We start from the raw sequence: 21,543 nt of genomic DNA on the forward strand, positions 1-21,543 counted from the left end.
GTTACTCAGAATGCGGTAGTCCACGGATGTAAACAGAATATAACGTTACTCAGAATCACAGATCATCTACCTCCTCTAGATGTTTCACGATAACGCTTTGGTTAAATATGAAAAACAGCGCTCCATGCCGCTTGTATCGGAACTAATGCAAGCGGGAATTTCAAAATGTAATTTTGGTGGGAAGAAAATGTTAGGTTAAAATATTTGTATAGTTGAAAAAAAAAAATTTGGTTTTAAAATATGCAAATTATTTTTAATTTCAAATATACAAAATACCATTTGGGAAAAAATAAGACATGACAACGTATTTTTATTTATTTATTTAATACCAGCAAAAACCACTTTGTATATATTTTTTTACAAATCGTATCTTTACAAATGAAATTATTAATAGTTATCTTCCAAATTGAGTTCCAAATACGAGGCGTGTTTTTTAAGTAAGTACCGTTTTGGAATTAGAAAAAGACCTGCAAAGATATGGCAATAATTTTATTTTTACATGAAAGCCTGTACCTTAATCTACTTTTCTACATAATTTCCGTGAATATTGAGGCACTTGTCATAACGTGGCACCAGTTTTTGAATACCCTCCTGATAAAATTCTGCCGCCTGACTTGTTAACCACTGCATCACAAATGTTTTGACTTCGTTATCGTCTTGAAGACGCTGACCGCCCAGGTGTTTCTTCAAGTGCAGGAACAAATGGTAGTCGCTGGGCGCCACATCAGGGCTATATGGAGGATGATCGTCCACTTTCTGCACCAAATTTTCATTAACGACCGAAGGACGCCCACTCCGTTCTTCATCATGCACATTTGTGCGGCCATCTTTAAATGCTCTCACCCATTTCCTTACCATTCCATCACTCATAATGTTTTGTCCGTAAACTTCAATGATCTCACGATGAATATCGATCGGTTTTACGCCTTTAGCACTAAGAAATCGTATAACAGCCCGTACTTCACAATCAGCGGGACTCACGATTGTTGGAGGCATCTTAAACACTGGAGTAAACAAGTATACAATGAAGAATCAGACTGTAATGGCGTCAGTGCGTAGACAAGAGATGTAGGTAACCAGCGCTCATGCGCGGAACGCCGACCGTAGCGCTGCGGCGGCGGAATAGCAAAACGGTACTTACATAAAAAACACGCCTCGTACTTCTACAAAAGGGTATCTCAAATGATTGAAACATGTGTGCATCTCTACTTGTTGAAGGACTTTCAACTAAAACAAAAAATTAATATAATTGATTTGATAATAACCATATTCATTTCACGTAAAATAATTTTTATTAATTATATATTTTCAGTAGAGGTTACTTACTTGGTGTTACATTCGTTTGCTTCCCTTCCCTACACCACTATGTGTTACTTGTTCTCTAATAACAAATACTTGTTGAACTCACCATGCAAATGTAAGCTAGGAATTTGATCTTCCTAGGGATCTTCAAATCACATTCGTTTTGTTTCAAAAACTGTATTTGAATCAATTTTATCTATATCAGGATTTTTTATTATTGCTAACAATCAGATAAACATTTACTGACATAAATAAAGATAAAGGCATACGGCATACTGACAATGATGACAATTGACAAATTATAATGACACTCAGACTCAGTAGAAGAAATCTTCACTCCAGGTGCATGGCGACATCTCAAAAAACGTATCATTACTAAAAATGACATTTAGTTTAGGATGACCTTGAGATACCTGCGTGAAACATCTAAAGAGAGTTAAGTGATCTGTGACTCAGAATGAGGTAGTCAACTGTGCAGAAAAGAACTTTGCGGCACAGAAACGTCACTTTGCGGCACAGAAACGTCACTTTTCTGCACACTAATGTCAAATATCTTATACTGTGAGAAAATATCAAGTTTGCTAACGTAAAACCGTGCAGAAAAGTGCACATTGAATAGTGGTTGTAGAAAAAAAAACATAACAAACCAATTATTGACACTATAATATATAATCTTTATAAGATAATAAATAATGCAGAGGTTTTCTGTTTTTCCCTCTGGCTATGTAATATATTATGTAAAACGTTTGTTTTAGACCACATAATGGAATTAACAGCTGAAAATGAAAGTTATTATCAAATTTCATAATTCTTTTATGTTCCGCGGTTGTGATTCCCTTGATAAAACCGAATAAAATGAAATCCAATCAAGAATTATTATACTTAACAAATATTCAACTCAAATAAACCGTTACAGGAAAATGATTTTGCCGGTTGGATACCCTGGGAAATTACGCCCTTCTAAAGAATTAATTTTAATTCGAATGGATAATAAAAAGGAACTGAATAACTCACAAAATAATTAGTTTTTTGTACGAGTAGATCGTGATGAAGGCTCTTGGACCATATATCAAAGATATTGTCTTGGTTTTTCCTCTTTGTACGATTTATTGTCTTATCATCGTTGTTATTAGATAAACACGTGTTGAAATCCTAGCTAGACGTTGATAAAATACCTAACTTCTAGGTTAGTTATGATAGAGTATTAGAGGCGGGTTCTCCAGTTAAAATAAGTTTATTGTACTGCCATTTTTATTCTAAGTGGACAATTAAGGCATGAACATATTGCACTTATGCGAAACTATTAAAATAATTTCAGAGAGTGGACTGTATTATAAGGTGTGGTTGAAAATAATTGAGAGAGGTAATTAAATGTTATACAGACAATCAAAAGGCTTACCCATATCTTCTTGTTTAGGTAACATCTCCTAAGGAGGTTGGTAATCATTAGAGCTATTTTCACTTTTGAGGTTGCAACTCTGAACAAGTCGATGGAACTGCAATTCTACTGCGGTACCACTTTCTCAGATTGTGGAGTCAGGAGATGCGTTTTCTTCCAATACTTCGTTTTCCCTGTATTTTTCCCTGCATTATGGTTTGAACAACACATACAGTCGGAAAAATAAAAGAATACCCATGAACGAACATATAAAACACGCTGTATTTTCCTGTCACCGTGTCACACAAAAAATTGGCCAGCGGAAGTACATGTAATAATTATTGTTACATGTACTTGCACTGGACAATTTCCTTTGTGATACGGTGACAGGAAAATACAGCGTGTTTTATATGTTCGTTCATGGGTATTCTTTCATTTTTCCGACTGTATGTGGCCGAGATATACTCTGGGCTAATTAGCAAAATACAAGGAAAAGTTCAAAATCGGTATACGTTAACAAAATGCATTTTCTAAAATAAGTTTATTGTACTGCCATTTTTATTCTAAGTGGACAATTAAGGCATGAACATATTGCACTTATGCGAAACTATTAAAATAATTTCAGAGAGTGGACTGTATTATAAGGTGTGGTTGAAAATAATTGAGAGAGGTAATTAAATGTTATACAGACAATCAAAAGGCTTACCCATATCTTCTTGTTTAGGTAACATCTCCTAAGGAGGTTGGTAATCATTAGAGCTATTTTCACTTTTGAGGTTGCAACTCTGAACAAGTCGATGGAACTGCAATTCTACTGCGGTACCACTTTCTCAGATTGTGGAGTCAGGAGATGCGTTTTCTTCCAATACTTCGTTTTCCCTGTATTTTTCCCTGCATTATGGTTTGAACAACACATACAGTCGGAAAAATAAAAGAATACCCATGAACGAACATATAAAACACGCTGTATTTTCCTGTCACCGTGTCACACAAAAAATTGGCCAGCGGAAGTACATGTAATAATTATTGTTACATGTACTTGCACTGGACAATTTCCTTTGTGATACGGTGACAGGAAAATACAGCGTGTTTTATATGTTCGTTCATGGGTATTCTTTCATTTTTCCGACTGTATGTGGCCGAGATATACTCTGGGCTAATTAGCAAAATACAAGGAAAAGTTCAAAATCGGTATACGTTAACAAAATGCATTTTCTCAGCTTCCCATCGAGCAATTTCCTTCATTCTTTTTTTGTTATTTAATAACTCGAGTAGAGCCATCGAACTAACGCATTATTAAATGTCAAACTTGCTTTTGTTTTGTTATAATGGATTAATTTATTTATAAGAACAGAAAATTACAATTTTTTCCAGTTGTAGGCTTTTTTTAGATAAACTTACTACAAGTGTACCTACCTTTTAAAGTTAAAAATATAAATATTCTCATTTGAAAGCTGTATAATTATTTAAACAATTTTTATTTAAACAAATTAAAATATTGTGTTATAATAAATAAATTAATTTATTATAACAAAACAAAAGCAAGTTTGACATTTAATAATGCGTTATTTCGATGGCTCTACTCGAGTTACTTGGGAACAAAAAAAGAATGAAGGAAATTACTCCATGGGAAGCCGAGAAAATGCATTTTTTTTAACGTATACCGATTTTGAACTTTGAGGGTTACATTTTCTCCAACCTAATTTTTGATTGGAATTTTGCTATTTTTGGCAATTTTCACACGTATTATCGATAGTTTTTATTATAATAATATATGTTATGATGATTTTAAAGACATGAAAATTGGTGTGGAGAAAGAGGACAAAAATAAAAAGGTGATAGTTCAAAAATTATGATCCTATTGTTTATATCTTTGCCGTAAATTTCGGTCAACTTTGACCGGTTGTATCTTAGGAACCACTTATCATAATTAAACGTTTTTTCTTTTAAAAGAAGCGTCCTGCCGCTGTATTTCGAATGACGTGTTCACTATTTAATTTAGTTTAATATTTCCCAAGATATTCTATTTGTTCATAAGCCAAAAAATTGTTTATAATTTTAAAATATTCCTGAGGCCGCCTAAATAGTTCAATTTCAATTCTGTAAAGTACATTAGATAGGTATGGTGTCTTTTTATGAAAAAATCATAGTTATTCTTATGCATCATAATTATTGTCGTTATTATAGGGACCGTAAATTTTTAATTAACATTTCAATTGTTGCTAAACTGTTCATTCAATTTCCATCGGCTTCTGAAATTATAATATATACAGAAAGGGATTTTACGTTGCCAAGTTATTTAATTATTGATTGACAACTACCTATCTAAAAGTTTAGTTGAAAATTAAAGATTTTGTTGGAAAAACCCGCTTTTCCGGGGAAATTTTTAGTCGAAGTAAATCGGAAAAAACACGTCTCTATGCAGAATTTAATTGCGGTGAATTTTTATTTGAGTGTTTTTGGTCTAAAGTTAAAATCTTTGGAGTTATAGAGCAAAAATTGAAAAAAAACACGATTTTCGGGCGCCATTTTGTTTATAAAAAAGTAGCACACTATCTGCGGACTTTGCATATCTATATTATTAATATATACAATCATAAGATTCGATTCCAGCAATATAATTGCTGGTAAATAACTTTTCCCAAAAATGACCTATTCTCCGGTAATCAGCCCAGACTAATATTGTAACTTTTTATCTTAATCGTATTCATGATTTCCTTTTCCTTTTTCTACTGCATAGTTATATAAGGAATAGTTTATCCGTTAATAAAAATCTTACGTACTTAATCCAGAACTCGTCTACCTTTCGGTGTGAGTTTTTACGGAGTTAGGTTCTCCGTCGTTTTCTTCCACATTTCCTTCCATTTCCTTCTATCCATGGCCAATACTTTTGTTTTCTCCCATTTTATTCCTCTTTTGTCGGCCGTTTCCCTCACTTCCTCTGTCCACGTCTTTCTTAGTCTTCCTCTCTTATTTCTTCCCATATCTTTCGCTTCATATATCTGTCTTACTATTTTTTCTTCTCCTCTTCTCAGTACATGTCTGAGCCATCTAAGTTGTCCTTGCTCGATTGTTGTTGTAACTGGGTGTACTTTCAGATTTTCTCTAAAGGTTTGATTTCTAATTTTATCTTTTCTTGTTTTTCCCTCTATTGTTCTCAAAAATCTCATTTCTGTTCTTATTAGTCTATTCTTTTGCCTTTTTGTTAATGCCCAAGATTCACAGGCATAGGTTAGAGTTGGTTTCACAATATTTTTTACTATTTCCGTTTTTATATTCTTAGGTATTTCTTTCTTTTTTAAAAAGTTACTCTTAAAATATTGTATAATTGTACAGCTTACCAGTCTTTGCAATTCTTTCATTTATCTCATCTTCTAATTTTCCATCCCGGCTTATGAAGTTTTCTTTTTTGTCTTACAATTATCATTGTTTTTGGTTTTCTCTGTTTATTTTCATGTTTCTGATTTTTAGCTCTTCACACAGTATGTTTATATTTTATTGTAATTGTTTTTCGGACTCCCCAATGATCACCAGGTCGTATGCGTAGCATAGTTCTGTTATTTGTATCATTTTCAACTTCCAATATCCCACATTATATTTTCTACATTTGTGTTTGCATTGATGTATCATTTCTTGTCCTTACATAGCTTTTTGTTTTTTCGTATAGACTCTGGATGCATCTTATTAGACCTTGTTCAATTTTTCTCTTCTCTAGTATTTTCCAAATATCTTCTCTTTTAATTCTGTCCAAAGCTTTTTCCATATCTATGAAACATGCATGTATTTCTTTTTCTGTTTTAAGAGCTTTTTCTGCTATTTGTCTCATTATGAAAATCTGCTCATTCGTACCTCTTTCTTTTCTAAAACCACTCTGGCTCTCCTCAAAGGTGTTCTCTAGTTTTTCTCTTAGCCTGTTTTCTAGTATACTAGCATAAAGTTTTCCTACTGTGCTTCCAAGTGTTATTCCTCTATAGTTTGAGCATTCTTTGCTATCTCCTTTTTTATACAATGGGTTAATAAAAATCATACAACTAAATAACTGTTTTTTTTTCAGCAGATTCTAATCTAATTTTTATAATATTCTAAAATATATTTTTCTTCTTTCAGACAGGATTCCTTTCTGGGATGCCCCACATTTTTAGAATAATCTTTTCGTATATTTTCTCTATGTTTGGAGATTTCCTACTTCGCACAGAAAAATTAAGTAGATCCAATGTCAGGAAATTGGCAACTCTATGCTGTAAGTATATACATTTAAAAATATTTAGGCATTATTAACATCTAAATTAAATTAATGTCTAGAAATTGACAAATTATTATACTACAAAGGTAGTACTATAGATTATAGATGCCTGGTAATTTTTCCCGTCGCCATGGGAGGGGGATCCAATCAATTCCTATCTACAGTCACTCCACTTAATTTTTGGAGATCCTCCTATTTTTCTGATTCTCTCCATTTTTTTCTGACACCTTCCAATTTTTTGGCTCCTTCCAATTTGATCGTGTCTTCCTTTAATTTTTCTTGACTCCCTCTTATTTTATCGTATTTCCCTCTAATATTTCCTGATTTCATCTTATTTTATATGTCTCCCTCTAATCTTTGCCTTCTCTCTCCTATTTTATCATGTCTTCCTCTAATTTTTCCTGATCCTGACCCCTATTAGTTTATCGTATCCGTATCGCGGGAGCAAACCCATTGAAACATTAACGGGAATAAATCCATTCATACACATTCACGGGACTGTCTAAAATCCAAATAGGAGGTCAAAATTTACCCATCTGCTTGCCGGATGAAACATTTTTTGAAGTGAAAACTTCTTTAGGGACGTTGTGCGATTTTTGGATAGGGAAAAAGCATTGAATTCGCGACCGTCATTGCGACCGTTATCGCGACCGTCATTGCGACCGTCATCGCTTATGCTATATAATATTTGTATGTACATATAAATTGTATAGAAGTATTTAAATTTAAAATAAATGTAAAACCTATTTTAGGATGAGGAAAAAAGATTTATTTCGCGACCGTCATAGCGACCGTCATCTCTTCGACGAAATAAATTTTGTACGTATCTATATTATGTGTATCTATACATAAATTGTATAGAAGTATTTAAATTTAAAATAAATGTAAAACCTATTTTTCGATAGAGAACACGGATTTATTTCGCGATCGTCATCTCTTCGGCGAAATAAATTTTGTACGTATATGTATTGTAGTGAAAACTTCTTTAGGGACGTTGTGCACTTTTTGGATGGGAAAATTATTAAATTAGCGACCGTCATCGTTTCGACGAAATTAATTTTTGAAGTGAAAATTTCTTTATGGACCTTGTGCACTTTTTAGATAGAGAAAAAGTAATGAATTAGCGAACGTCATCGCGACCGTCATCGCTTCGGTAAAATAAATTTTTAAAGTGAAAACTTGTTTTGGGAACGTTGTGCACTTTTTAGGTGGGGAAGAAGTATTGAATTAGCGACCGTCATCGCGACCTTCATCGCTTCGGCGAAATAAATTTTTGAAGTGAAAACTTCTTTAGGGACGTTGTGCACTTTTTGGATGGGAAAAAATTATTAAATTTGGATGGGGAGAAAGTAATAAATAAGCGACCGTCATCTCTTCGACGAAATAAACATTTGAAGTAAAAACTTCTTTAGGGACGTTGTGCTCCTTTTGGATGGAAAAGTATTCAATTATCGACCGTCATCGCGACCGTCATCGCTTTGATGAAATAAATTCATGAAGTGAAAACTTCTTGAGGAACGTTGTGCACTTTTTCGATGTAAAAAAGTATTAAATTAGCGACCGTCATCGCTTCGATGAAATCAGCTTTTGAAGTGGAAACTTCTTGAGGGACGTTGTGCACTTTTTGGATAGGGAAAATATTATATTAGCGAACTTCATCGCTTCGACGAAATAACTTTTTGAAGTGAAAACTTCTTGAGGGACGTTGTGCACTTTTTGGATAAGGAAAAATTATCAAATTAGCGACCGTCATCGCTTCGACGAAATAAATTTTTTAAGTGAAAACTTTTATAGGAACGTTGTGCACTTTTTGTATGGAGGAAAAGTATTGAATAAGGGCCGTAATCGCTTCGACGAAATAAATATTTGAAGTGAAACTTATTTAGGGACGTTGTGAACTTTTTCGATGTAAAAAAGTATTAAATTAGCGACCATCATCGCTTCGACGAAATAAATATTTGAGGTGAAAACTTCTTGAGAGACGTTTTGCACTTTTTGGATGGGGAAAATGTAGTAAATTAGCGACCGTTATCGCTTCGACAAAATAAATTTTTGAATTGAAAATTTCTTTAGGGACGTTGTGCACTTCTTGGATGGGGGAAAAGTATTGAATTTGTGACCGTCATCACTTCGCTGAAATAAATTTTGTACATATATAAATTATGTGTATGTATACATAAATAGCATAGGGCATACGCATCGCGTATATCGTATATGATATAGGTATAGCACTTCTTTTAGGATGGGGTAAGAGCATTGAGCTCGTAATTTATATACTATAAGAAGTTTTCACTTCTGTTCGCACTCCCACGAGTGCCTTTTTTATTAAATTTCATACATAGACAAATATTTCTAGCATGGGTTGCCTATCAAAATCGTGTCATAGCTATCCTTAAGGTGGGCCCAAGGGGTTGAAATCAATATTCCAAACACATTTTCTTTTGAAAGAATGGTAAATTATTTTATTTTTAAATTAAACAGGCATATTTAGTACAATTCATAGATTACTCAAGAAAAATTTCAAGGAAAAATACTGAAAAATAAGCCAACGGTGGCAAGTTTTTAAAAGACACCTCAAAATATAATGAATTTTGCGGTGGACGTCAAAACTCATCATTGAATCATGGTAACCAAAAAATTCAAAAAGATTTTATTAGCTTATGAGTTTCTCCATGTAATGCTGGCAAGTTTTTTAGTTTTATCTAATTTTGACTTTTTGATACCACTCAGAAGTCAAAACAACGAATTTTTTTGTAAAAAAGGGTGAAATTTTACATATTTATTATTGCTAAACAAAAAATAAGCATACAACAAAAAATATCTTGACAGCTTTACCTCAAGGAATGTCTAAACAAAATATATACAACATTCCAGGTGCGTCGGTGAAGTAGTTTTTGAGTTACAATGTCTACAGCCTTTGAAAAAAGGAGTTTTGAAGAAAACGAAACCGGAAAAATCCAGTTATTCCATGATTCCAGTTATAAATCCCAATTGGCTTACTGAGAAGGAACTCCAAGTATTCACTGATGCCGAATAAGGTTTATAACAAACAACTAAGTGTATTTTTCAAAAAAAAATTAACAAATCCGCTGTTTTTAAGTGTATTTTCTTGTGGCGCATAAAGCACGCCACGCGTGTAGTTATGTTATAACTTGATGCGCGGGTAGTTAAAGGTTAAAGTATTGTGAACTTTTATTTTCAATTTCTTTTTTGTCTTTCAAATCGTAGAATGATCCACACCGGAACATATTTTTGAATCGCGAAGTAATTTACAAAAGAAAATAAAAACCTGTTGACCGTTGTTCACTACGTTCAAGCGTGCTGGCGCGAACCTGCTACAAATCGAGTCGAAGCTAGGGCTATTTATCACTATCTCCCTACTTTCGACTCGTTTTATAGCAAGTTCGTGCCAACGCCCTTGAGCGTAGTGAGAAACGCTCAACAGCTGTTCTTATTTTCTTTTGTAAATTACTCCGCGATTTTAAAACATATTTCGGTGTGCATCACTTTGACAGACAAAAAAAAAATTGAAAATAAAAAATGACAATACTTCAAACGAGTTTTTCTCAAAACTGCTTTTTCAGGTTGTAGACATTGAAACTCAAAAACTACTTGGCCAACTCACGTGGAATTTTGTATATATTTTCTTTAGACATTCCTTGAGGTAAAAATATTTTTGTTTTATGCTTATTTTTTATATAACAATAATAAATATGTTGATTTTCACCCTTTTTTGCAAAAAAATTATTTGTTTAGATTTCTAAATGATATCAAAAAGTCAAAATTAAATAAAACTAAAAAACTTGACAGCGTTACCTCGAGAAACATATAAGCTAATAAAATCTATTTTAAATTTTTTGTTTACCATGAATTTATTTTTATTTAATAATACATTAACAAAATATTTTAAAATCAGTCTTCCTTAAAAAAGTCGTATTTTTAAGTCTACGAATATTTAACATTCCGTATATGAATTTCGTACCAAATATTATTCCAAATACTATAATTGTTTTATTTTTATTGATTAATACATTAACAAGTATTTTAAAATCAATCTCCTTTTAACTGACTAATAAAAAGTTATCTTTTTCCGTCTACGCATATTTAACATTCCGTATATGAATTTCGCACCGAATAACATTCCGTATATGCGTTTGGCACCTCGCCGCGCATTGGTTGAAATATGACCGCGTGCCGCAAGGAACCAATAGAAAAGTCGTAGGTGCCAAATACATATACGGAATGTTTAGATGCGCGCCGGAGAGGAGCAATGAAAGAAAATAAAATTTAGCTTTAATTCACAATTAAAAATAAAACTGTTCCAGTGTTCCCGTACATCAAAGTTTGTCCGACTAGACACCGTTAAGCTATTAACAAATTTTCAGCTTGCTACACACACCGGCAAAATTAGCCGAACACATTAAAAATGGGACATGTTTGATGTCACGAATTTCCTAAACCAGTGGCCCGATTTGAGTTATTCTTTTAGTATGTTATAGCCTTATTATTTAAGAATATCTTTGTAATAATATTGTTGCTAGACAGATAAATATCATTTTATACCGGGTGTAACAATTATACCGTGTTTTTTTCTTAAAGTTCGGAACACCCTGTGGAATATTCTAGCATATATAAAATATTGAAATTAAAACTCAATTATAGCCTTAGGCTTTCTTAACATTTTCTTTTTTGGTTCATTTGCTTATATTGAAAAATAAAAAAGTTATGGGCTTTAACAACTAGCCATGTTTTTCATCGATAAATCCTCATAGTAGGGGAGGAAAGTATGCTAAATTTGCAGTTAGTCGAGTGTTATGGGGACCAATTGGATTGTGAATAGTATGTGCTAAAACCAGAAAAAGGCTAAGTTAAGTTTTCCATATATTGGGGGTCTTTTCATTTTTTTAATTTATTTTCCATTTGAAACAACCGTTTTTTTCCGATTATAGCGCGATTCAGCCATAATTCGAAAAAATGTGTCGAATAAAAGTTGCTTATTTTTACGTAAAGAATCCAAATCTGCAATAAAAATTGCAGATCCTAGTTAAGATTTTAAATTAAATCCCCCACCCCACCTCCGTGGGGGGACGTGTTTGGTGCCATTCGATAGATTTTTTAAAGATATTGAATACGTGTATTTTACAGTTTTTTGATCTGATGTTCAGCTAGTTCAGCTGAAATCCACGGGAGGTCGTCATTGTGACATCGCTTATTAATTAATTTACTTAATACATCTATTGAATTACTTTAGGCTTGTTTATTAAACTAAGCAGATAATGATGGTAGGGGAGCCCAAGCGGAGATTTTTTCAGTTACTCGAGCGCGTCAGATTATCACATGGGGAGAAACCTTGTACCCTGTAAATGTACCTATACCATATATTGGTTCTTAACACCGGGGAATTCATTAAGGGGGACAAAAAAAAATCTATTCTTAGAAATCTAAAAAATCTACTCGCTTGGGGGGTAAATTAAAAATTTTAAATACGATATTTCGCGAAATGAACATCAGGTCGTAAAACTGCAAAATACACGTATTCAATATTTTTCAAAAATCTATCGAATGGCACCAAACACGTCCCCCCACGGAGGTGGGGTGGGAGGTTACTTTAAAATCTTGAATAGGAGATCCCAATTTTTATTGAAGATTTGGATTCTTGACGTAAAAATAAGCAATTTTTATTCGCAACCTTTTTTTAAATTATGGATAAATGACGCTATAATCGGAAAAAAACGATTGTTTCAAATGGAAAATAAATTAAAAAATGAAATGTCCCGCAATATATGGAAAACTTAACTTAACCTTTTTCTGGTTTTAGCACATACTATTCACAATCCAATAGGTCCCCATAACGCTCGAGTAACTGCAAATTTAGCATACTTTCCTCCCCTACTATGAGGATTTATCGATGAAAAAAATGGCTAGTTATTAAAGCCCATAACTTTTTTATTTTCCAATATAAGCAAATGAATCCAAAAAAAAAATGTTAAGAAAGTCTAAGGCTATAATTGAGTTTTAATTTCAATATTTTATATATGCTAGAATATTCCATAGGGTGTTCCGAACTTTAAGAAAAAAACACAGTATTATTGTTACACCCGGTATAAAATGATATTTAGCTGTCTAGCAACAATATTATTACAACGATATTCTTAAATAATAAGGCTATAACATACTAAAAAAATCACTCAAATCCGACTACTGGTTTAGAAAATTCGTGACATCAAACATGTCCCATTTTTAAGGTGTTCGGCTAATTTTGCCGGTGTGTGTATTAATACACTTTTTTTGGTACGCGGGATTCAGGCCTATTACAAAATAAACCGATTAAAAAATACCAGAGCCTACGTACACTACGTTAATAATATCAACCTGTAGTTGGAAGTGGCCTATGTCCATAAATGGACTAAGAAGTAGTCCAGTCGGGTTAGACGAATAACAGGCATAACCTTGCATTAGGAGCTGCCCCAAATTTTATTTTTTTAATCTTTAGGGGGGTTAATAGTAGTGTAAATTTAAAATCTCGACTGAAATCCGCCATTGAGTTAGCCGCCATCTTGATTTTAAACGAGAACCGTTTTTGCTCAATATCTCCGCCATTTTCAACTTTTCGACAAAAAGTATAACAACCAAAATTGTTGAAAATGTAATTTTCTATCATTACTATTTATTCAATTTTTACGTGCCATCGATATTTTCCGAGTTATAGCGGAAAATAGTGACAGTTATATATAAATAGAGCATAATTCTTGAATTATCTCGTTTATTGTTAGTTTTACGACCAACATGTTCCTATACAAAAATATAGAGAATTGAATTCTACACAATTTGGGTTTCTTTCTTTTTTTGCTAAAGTAAATATTTAAGGTAGTATGTATGCGATAATGGCGCGAGCGTAACACCCGATTGATTTTGTAGCAATTGTTTTTGTTCAATATCTACGCCATTTTTAACTTAAATTGTTTCAAATATGATTAAATACAATTTCTTTTTAACAATTTTTTTCATGCGATTGATATTTTCCGAGTTGTGGGAAAATAGTAAAAAGTGGTGGGGGAGCATAATTACTGAATTAAATCTTTTTTTCGAGCTGCCCCAAATTTTATAATTCTATCCTTTAGGGGAGATCAATAGTAGTGTAAATTCAAAATCTCGTCTGAATTCCGCGGTTGCATTAGCCGCCATATTGAGTTTAAAGGAGAACCGTTGTTGCTTAATATCTCCGCCATTTTCAACTTTTCGACAAAAACAGTTGGAACTAAAATTGTTGGAAACGAAATTTACTACAATTTCTTTTCCACAATTTTTTTATACGATCAATATTCTCTGAGTTAAGGAGGAAAATAGTGGAAGCGGAGGGGAAGCATAATTATTGAATTGTCTCATTTATTATTAACTTTACGACATAATTGTACATAAACAAAAATGAAGAGAATTATATTTTATACAATTTTTGAAACTTCTAATGAAACACCAACCAAACTAAATACATAAAAGACATAAATAATAACTTATATGCATTAGGTTCACTTAATTTTATTAACTAGCGGGTTTTATTGGTTGAATTTGTCTGTCGATAATTAAGTTTCATGTCAGCTAACATATTTTAATATTTCAACAATTTTTTTTTATTTTGGACCCCGTTGGGGGGAATTTTCCCATCCCCCCTCTTAGACCCGCCACTGTTTCTGTCGAAAAATTGTAGTAAATCGTAATCGCAACAATTTCAGTCCTTACACTTTTTGTCGAAAAGTTGAAAATGGGGAAGATATTGAACAAAAACAATTGCTTTAAAATCAATCGGGTCTTACGCTCGCGCCCTTACTGCATACGTACTACCTTAAATATTGATTTTATCAAAAAAATAAAACAGGTCAAAATTGTACAAAATTTAATTGTCTTCATTTTTGTATAGGTTAAAATTTGTTGTAAAAGTAATAAACGAGATAATTCAATAAATCAATAATTATGCTTTAACTGTCACTGTTTTCCCCATAACTCGGAAAATATGGACCGCACAAAAAATTATAATAAACGAAATTATAGAAAATCGCATTTTCAACAATTTCAGTTTTTATATTTCTTGTCGAAAAGTTTAAAATGGAGGAGATATTGAGCAAAAACCGTTCTCGTTTAAAATCAAGATGGCGGCTAACGCAACGGTCAAATTCAGTCCAGATTTTAAATTTATACTACTATTGACCCCCCCCCCTAAAGATTAGAAAAATAAAATTTGGGGCAGCTCCTAATGCAAGGTCAAATGGTATCCCGACTGGGCTATAGGTATACATATATTGAATAGTGGGTAAGAAACATCATTAAGCAGATATTTGTGATTTACAAAATGATTGAAATTCCAACTGTCGGCATTGAAGTGCAAACTCCACATATAACACGATTTTTTTCGAAGACTCGTTATCATTTCACGACTTCTTCGTCCAATAATTGCACCAAGTGCTCACGTCTACTTTCCTTGTATGAAATTCTCCATCGGCTATTAATTCTATAAAGCGTATTTATGAACGGGCTTAGTGCTGACTCGTATACGATGAATTCTGGTGGATAATAACTTAATGGATATTGAGGGCTAGCACGGGTATGAATAACCAATGACATACATTGTAGAATGGAGATATTATAATAGATGTAGGGTTCAATGAAACGTGAGTTAGATTTTATAAGTAGGACCTATAGGACCTGTAGGACTGTTAGACCTGTTTGAATTGAGGTAATAATTGGAATTATCCAGATTATAATGGAATGAAAGATTATATTTTCACTAGATCAAGCTGTCGATATCTTATCTGATGTCTTCTTCAAGGCTTACGGGGTTTCAGTCTCCTGAGGCTACATTTAACACCAAATTGAATGAAAACAAATGAACCAGATTTCAATATATAAAAGGTCTTTCTTTGTAGACAGTCTAAGGTACTTTTGGGTATCCACTACAATACTGTAGATTAACAATTGAAAAAGACTCGTGTGTTTTTGTACATACTATTTGCGTGTAAAAATATATTTTTACGCACTTCCAAAATACTTTTCTTGAGTTTAGAAATTTCTGCATTTAGCATTTTTAACAATGTAAAAACGTTGTTACAGGTAACGGTCTGCAAGGAGTGTTTATGCTGGCGTTGGCCTATTCTGGATGCGATAAGATGACTGCCATAGCAATGTTATCTTTAGCTGTTGCCGTCAATGGAGCTGTTTCGACTGGTGCCCTTGCTACTCTAGTAGACATCAGTCCAAATTATTCAGGTAAGACTCTACTTAGTAAAATACGTATTTACATATTTTTAAACAGATGTAGCTTTTATAAATAAAATATTTCTGTTGCAGCTATATTACTCGGTATAGTCAATTCTGCCGTGGCACTTGTTGGATTCTGCACGCCAGCTGTAGTAGGATTCTTTACATTCCAAAATGTAAGTATAGTGCAATTAGGGCAGTCAATGAGGGTATGTGGCTCCGAATTCCATCCTACTATATCGATTTACGTGATATTTTCACACTAAGTAGGGAATAGCCCAAGAAACAAAGTCTACCCTATGCCGATGTGTGCTTTCGTCTTGGGGGCGGCTCCCACCCCTTCTCGTGGCTGGAAAATTTTTTGCTTAAATAACTATGGAAGTTGCTAGAGAACCTAATACTAAGCAAAAACTGTTCCATAATTTTTTTCGAAAACTCAATACTATTTGAGTTATTCCTGGTTGAAAATTGGCCATTTTCATTGAAACAACACCTTTTCAAACTGGTTTTTGCGAATACCTTAAAAACAATGCATCTAACGAAAAAAACTATATAAAATATTTTTGTAGCTTATAAAATAGCAAAGAGATTCTTTCCTTTATGAATCTTCTAATTATAATACAAAAAGAGATATGATAAGTGAAAAAAAACTTGTTTTCTTGGTGCATGCTCAAATCAATGTATTTAACTTGAAATAACAGAGAAACGGTCGATTTTAGGTGTATAATGCTCCCAATAACTTTAGTTGTACTTGAAAAGACCTATAAATTAAGCAATATTAAATGTCGATTACATTCAAACTATGCGAGGTAAACTGTAAAAAATTTGATGACTAACGTATTAAAAAAAAAATGAAAAGTATATTTAACCCCTCATCCACAAGAATTTAAATGCATCGTTTTCCTCCTACAATACATTTTACTATAGTGTTATTTTTATGTTCAAAAAGTTGGGCGGGTTTAAAATGAATGGTTTTTGAAAAAAATAAGATCAAATTATTGAGCGCATTTTTAAATTTTCTTAAAAATCTCCCTATTTCTCCATGTAACTCGAAAATGATAAGATATGCCAAAAAAATATGCCACACAAAAATGTAGGTTTCTTCTAGATAAACATCTTGTTTTTTATAACAGTATCTCTTATCATTTTCAAGTTACATGGAGAAAAAAGAAGATTTTTAAGAAAATTTAAATATGCGCTCTATACTTTGATCTTATTTTTTTCAAAAACCATTCATTTTAAACCCGCTCAACTTTTTGAACATAAAAATAACACTGTAGTAAAATGTATTGCAGAAGGAAAACGATACATTTAAATTCTTGTGGATGAGGGGTTAAATATTCTTCTGAATTTTTTTCTTAAAATTCGTTAGTCATCAATTTTTTGCAGCATATCTCGCTTAGTTTGAATGTAATCGACATTTAATATTGCATATTATTTGAAAGGAGTTTTCAAGCACAATAAAAGGTATTGGTAGTATTATACACCTAAAATCGACCGTTTCTCTGTTATTTCAAGTCGAATACACTGATTTGAGCATGCACAAAAAAACAAACTCTTTTTACCTACCATATCTCTTTTTGTGTTATAACTAGAAGATTGAAGAAGGAACAAATCTCTTTAGTTTTTTATGAGCTACAAAAATGTTTTATATAATTTTTTTAGTTAGATGCATTGTTTTTAAGGTATTCGCAAAAAACCGTTTGAAAAGGTGTTATATTTCAATGAAAATGGCCAATTTTCAACCACGAATAATTCAAAAAGTATCGAGTTTTCGAAAAAAAATTATAGAACAGTTTTTGCTTAGAATTACGTTCTCTAGCAACTTCCGTAGTTGTTTAACCAAAACATTTTCCACCCCCGAGAAGGGGTGGGAACCGCCCCCAAGACAAAAGCACACATCAGCATAGGGTAGACTTTGAATAAGGAGATATTTTCAGGCTATTCCCAAAATTTCATCAAAATCCATGCAGTAAGATAGAATTCGGAGGTAATAACCTGTTCTTGCTCTCATTGACTGCCCTAAATTATTCTGTATTTTAAATACATACATAGAAAGTGTGATTCATTGCGAGTTTCAAGTAGACGATTCAGGTAAACTTGACATAACTCTTTTTCTTTTTATGTTAAGACAATGGGTCTATTGAATAAAAAGAAGTATTTGCCTTTACTTACAAGTATTTAAGTATTTACTTAATACTAGTTGAATAAAGTCATTTCTTTAATGCTTTTTCAATTATTATTAAGTAAATACTTAAATACGAGGAAGTAAAAGCAAAGACTTCTTTTTATTCAATAGATCCATTATCTTGTTTTTTCAAAGTTGAAGCATCAGTTGTGATTCCGATGACCAGCTTTTATACCAGCGTTTGGGTACGTCCAAAGTGCACACTGGTTTTTGGAGTCAGAGCCTAGTCCATGTGCGAATCATCATCATCATCATCACCATGGCATCTACATTCCTAGCGGAGTGATTGCCGCCCTCTTTGGGCTCTTCTGATTCGTTTGTCGCGGTGAATCAATCCGCATTAACATTTTGGTTTTACAATTAGTTGTGTTACTACTACTATTAGAAATAGTTTACAAAATCTTGGCACAAAGTATAAGAAAAAGGCTACGTCATTATTCGGAAAAAATACTGGGGGAATACCAGGCAGGTTTTAGAAACAACAGATCAACGACTGACCAAATATTTGCCTTAAAAGAAATACAGACTACCTGTTACGAACATAAAACAGTACTATATGCTTTGTTCATAGACTTTAAGCAGGCTTACGACACAGTAAATAGACAGCAGATGTACGAACTGATGAAAGAACTGGGGATACCAAGTAAAATTGTTAGGATGATAAAGATGACGATGGAAAACACAACAAACGAAATAGCTTGGAAAGGGTATACATCCAAAAAGTTTGAAATCAAGGAAGGATTACGACAAGGAGACCCACTATCCACAATGGCGTTTAATCTAACATTGGAAGGACTAATCAGGAAAAGCAGAATAAACATGCAAGAAACGATATTTAAAAACGGCCACCAATGCATAGCATTTGCAGATGATCTGACGCTATTAGCAACAAGCAAAAAAGAACTACAAAAGTTAATGAAAAACATAATAACGGAAGCCAAAAAATTCGGACTTAAAATAAATGAAGAAAAGACAAAGTATATGATAATGGGAGAGATCCAAAAAGAAAAAGAGAATAACATCATAGTACAAATAGATGGAGAAAAAACATACTCGTTCAAAAGAGCCAAAGAAATTATTTACCTGGGAGCCAAAATAGATGAAAATGGTCATGAAGAAGGGGAGATAAAGGCAAGAATAGCTAAAGGAAATAAAAAATATGGAGCATTACGCACATTATTGAAATCCAAATACGTATCAAGAAAAACAAAAATAAGAATTTATAAGACTGTTATCAGACCTACAGTAACATATGCAAGTGAAACATGGGTGCCCAAAAAGTCAGAAACAGACCTATTAGAAAGATGGGAGAGAAAAATGCAAAGATCAATATATGGAGGTGTGAAAATAGAAGGTCAGTGGAGAAGAAGAACCAATAAAGAATTGGAAGAACTATATCAAGAGCCAACGATTACGACGACGATTAAAGCCCAGAGAATACGATACTTGGGGCACATAGAGAGAATGGGAAGTAAACGAATGCCAAAAATGGTACTCTCACGATGACCAATACAAAAGAGGAGGAAAGGCAGGCCAAGGAAAAGATGGAAGGACAGTGTATATGAAGACTTGAAGAAAAGTAACATTGAGAGATGGAAAGAACTAGCATTGGACAGAAGGAGATGGAGAGAGGTGGTGAAGGAGTGTATAAAAAGACTGAAGTGTATTTAAATAAAATTTACAAGTTCTATAAGTTATGTAAGTTATACTAAGTTATTTATTATATTATTTATGTAATCAGAAATGTAAACATTTTAGCCCTAGGCCTACACGGCCAGTTGCGCTTAATAAATAAAAATAAATAATTAGTTGTGTGTCTTGGCATCTTCTAAAATTTTTCTCCATTAGTTCCTGTTTTTGCTTATGGTTACCCATTCTCTGACTCCCATCTTCTTAAGGTCCTCAACTATCTGATTCTCCCATCTAGTTTTGGGTCTTCCTCGTGGTCTGCCTGATACAGGTCTCCATTTGGAAATTTTCTTGATAACGGCTTCTGGATTCCTCCTTTCTATATGTCCCATCCATCTGAGTCTCTGTGTCTTGATAAATCTGACGATGTCTTCTCCTTTCAGAAGTTTTCTTACTTCGTGGTTCATGAGTTTTCTAAATTCATTATTACCCAAGTTTAGTGTGACTGCTATCCTCCGAATTATTTTCGTCTCTAGGATCCTCAATATTTCTTGCTCTTTCTGGGTCAGACACGTTACTTCAGCACCATATGTGATTTATTACTGGTCTAATTGCTGCTTTGTAAATTTTCAGTTTAGTATTCTGAGTAAGCTTCTTATATTTGAGGAAGTTATTGTATTTCCAGTAGGTTCTGTTTCCTGCCTGGATTCTTTCAATAATTTCGATGCTTCTATCATTAGTTCCATTAACGGAGACTCCAAGACCTTTTCAAACTCATATTCACCATTATTTAAACTTGTCACATTAACTACATTTTTTCTTTAGGATGCTTACTTGCATAATTTCGTAAATTCTTCCTCTAAACTGTTCAGGTTTCTGCTAATTAATGCTATGTCGTCAGCATACGCCACAAGTTGCGAGGTCGATGTTATAATTGTACCTTTTATTTCTGTAGCTCGTATTGTTCCTTCTTAGTATGATAAACTTGATCCAAATAATGGCATAACCCAGACATCCAAAGTGAAAGTTATCCTCCAACATCAAATTGTTTCATATGGTCCACATAATGTTCAGAGAAAAGTCACACAACTTTGAGCGTCGGATTTGGGGGGGAAAGGGGGAGAAATTGGTAAATTCGTAGTTTTTTACGTTTTCGTCAATATTTCTAAAACTATGCGGTTTAGCATAAACCACCTTTTATACAAAAATGTTCTACATTAAATTTGAAATAAAAAAGGCTCTATGCATAATCCTTCTAAAATGAACGGTTCCAAAGTTACGGAGGTAGTATAGTGTAATTAGTCCAAAAAAACGCCTAACCCAGACATCCAAAGTAAAATTTTTTCTCCAACACCAAATTGTTCTATATGGTCCGCATATTGTTCAGTAAAAAGTTACATCATTTTGAACGTCCGGTTTTGGGGGGGGGGGGGGAGATGGGAGAGAAGTCGGTAAATTAGTAGTTTTTTTACGATTTTCGTTAGTTCTAAAACTATGCTTTAGCGTAAACAATGTTCTATACAAAAATGTTCTACATAAAATTTAAAACAAAAA

The 21,543-nt window shown here is 33.1% G+C and overlaps 1 protein-coding gene across 2 annotated transcripts in view; it reads left to right on the top strand.

The window, feature by feature from the left end:
• Positions 1–21,543, top strand: part of LOC114325598 (sialin) — a 110,178-nt gene that overhangs the window by 78,934 nt on the left and 9,701 nt on the right. For both annotated transcript variants that reach the window (XM_050661173.1, XM_028273699.2), the window contains exons 7-9: positions 6,788–6,920; positions 16,026–16,181; positions 16,263–16,348. In XM_050661173.1, the coding sequence (XP_050517130.1) occupies positions 6,788–6,920; positions 16,026–16,181; positions 16,263–16,348 (375 nt within the window). The remainder of the gene's footprint in view (positions 1–6,787; positions 6,921–16,025; positions 16,182–16,262; positions 16,349–21,543) is intronic.

The sequence above is a fragment of the Diabrotica virgifera genome, chromosome 9, assembly GCF_917563875.1.
Source record: "Diabrotica virgifera virgifera chromosome 9, PGI_DIABVI_V3a".
In the NCBI taxonomy this organism is placed as follows: Eukaryota; Metazoa; Arthropoda; class Insecta; order Coleoptera; family Chrysomelidae; genus Diabrotica; species Diabrotica virgifera.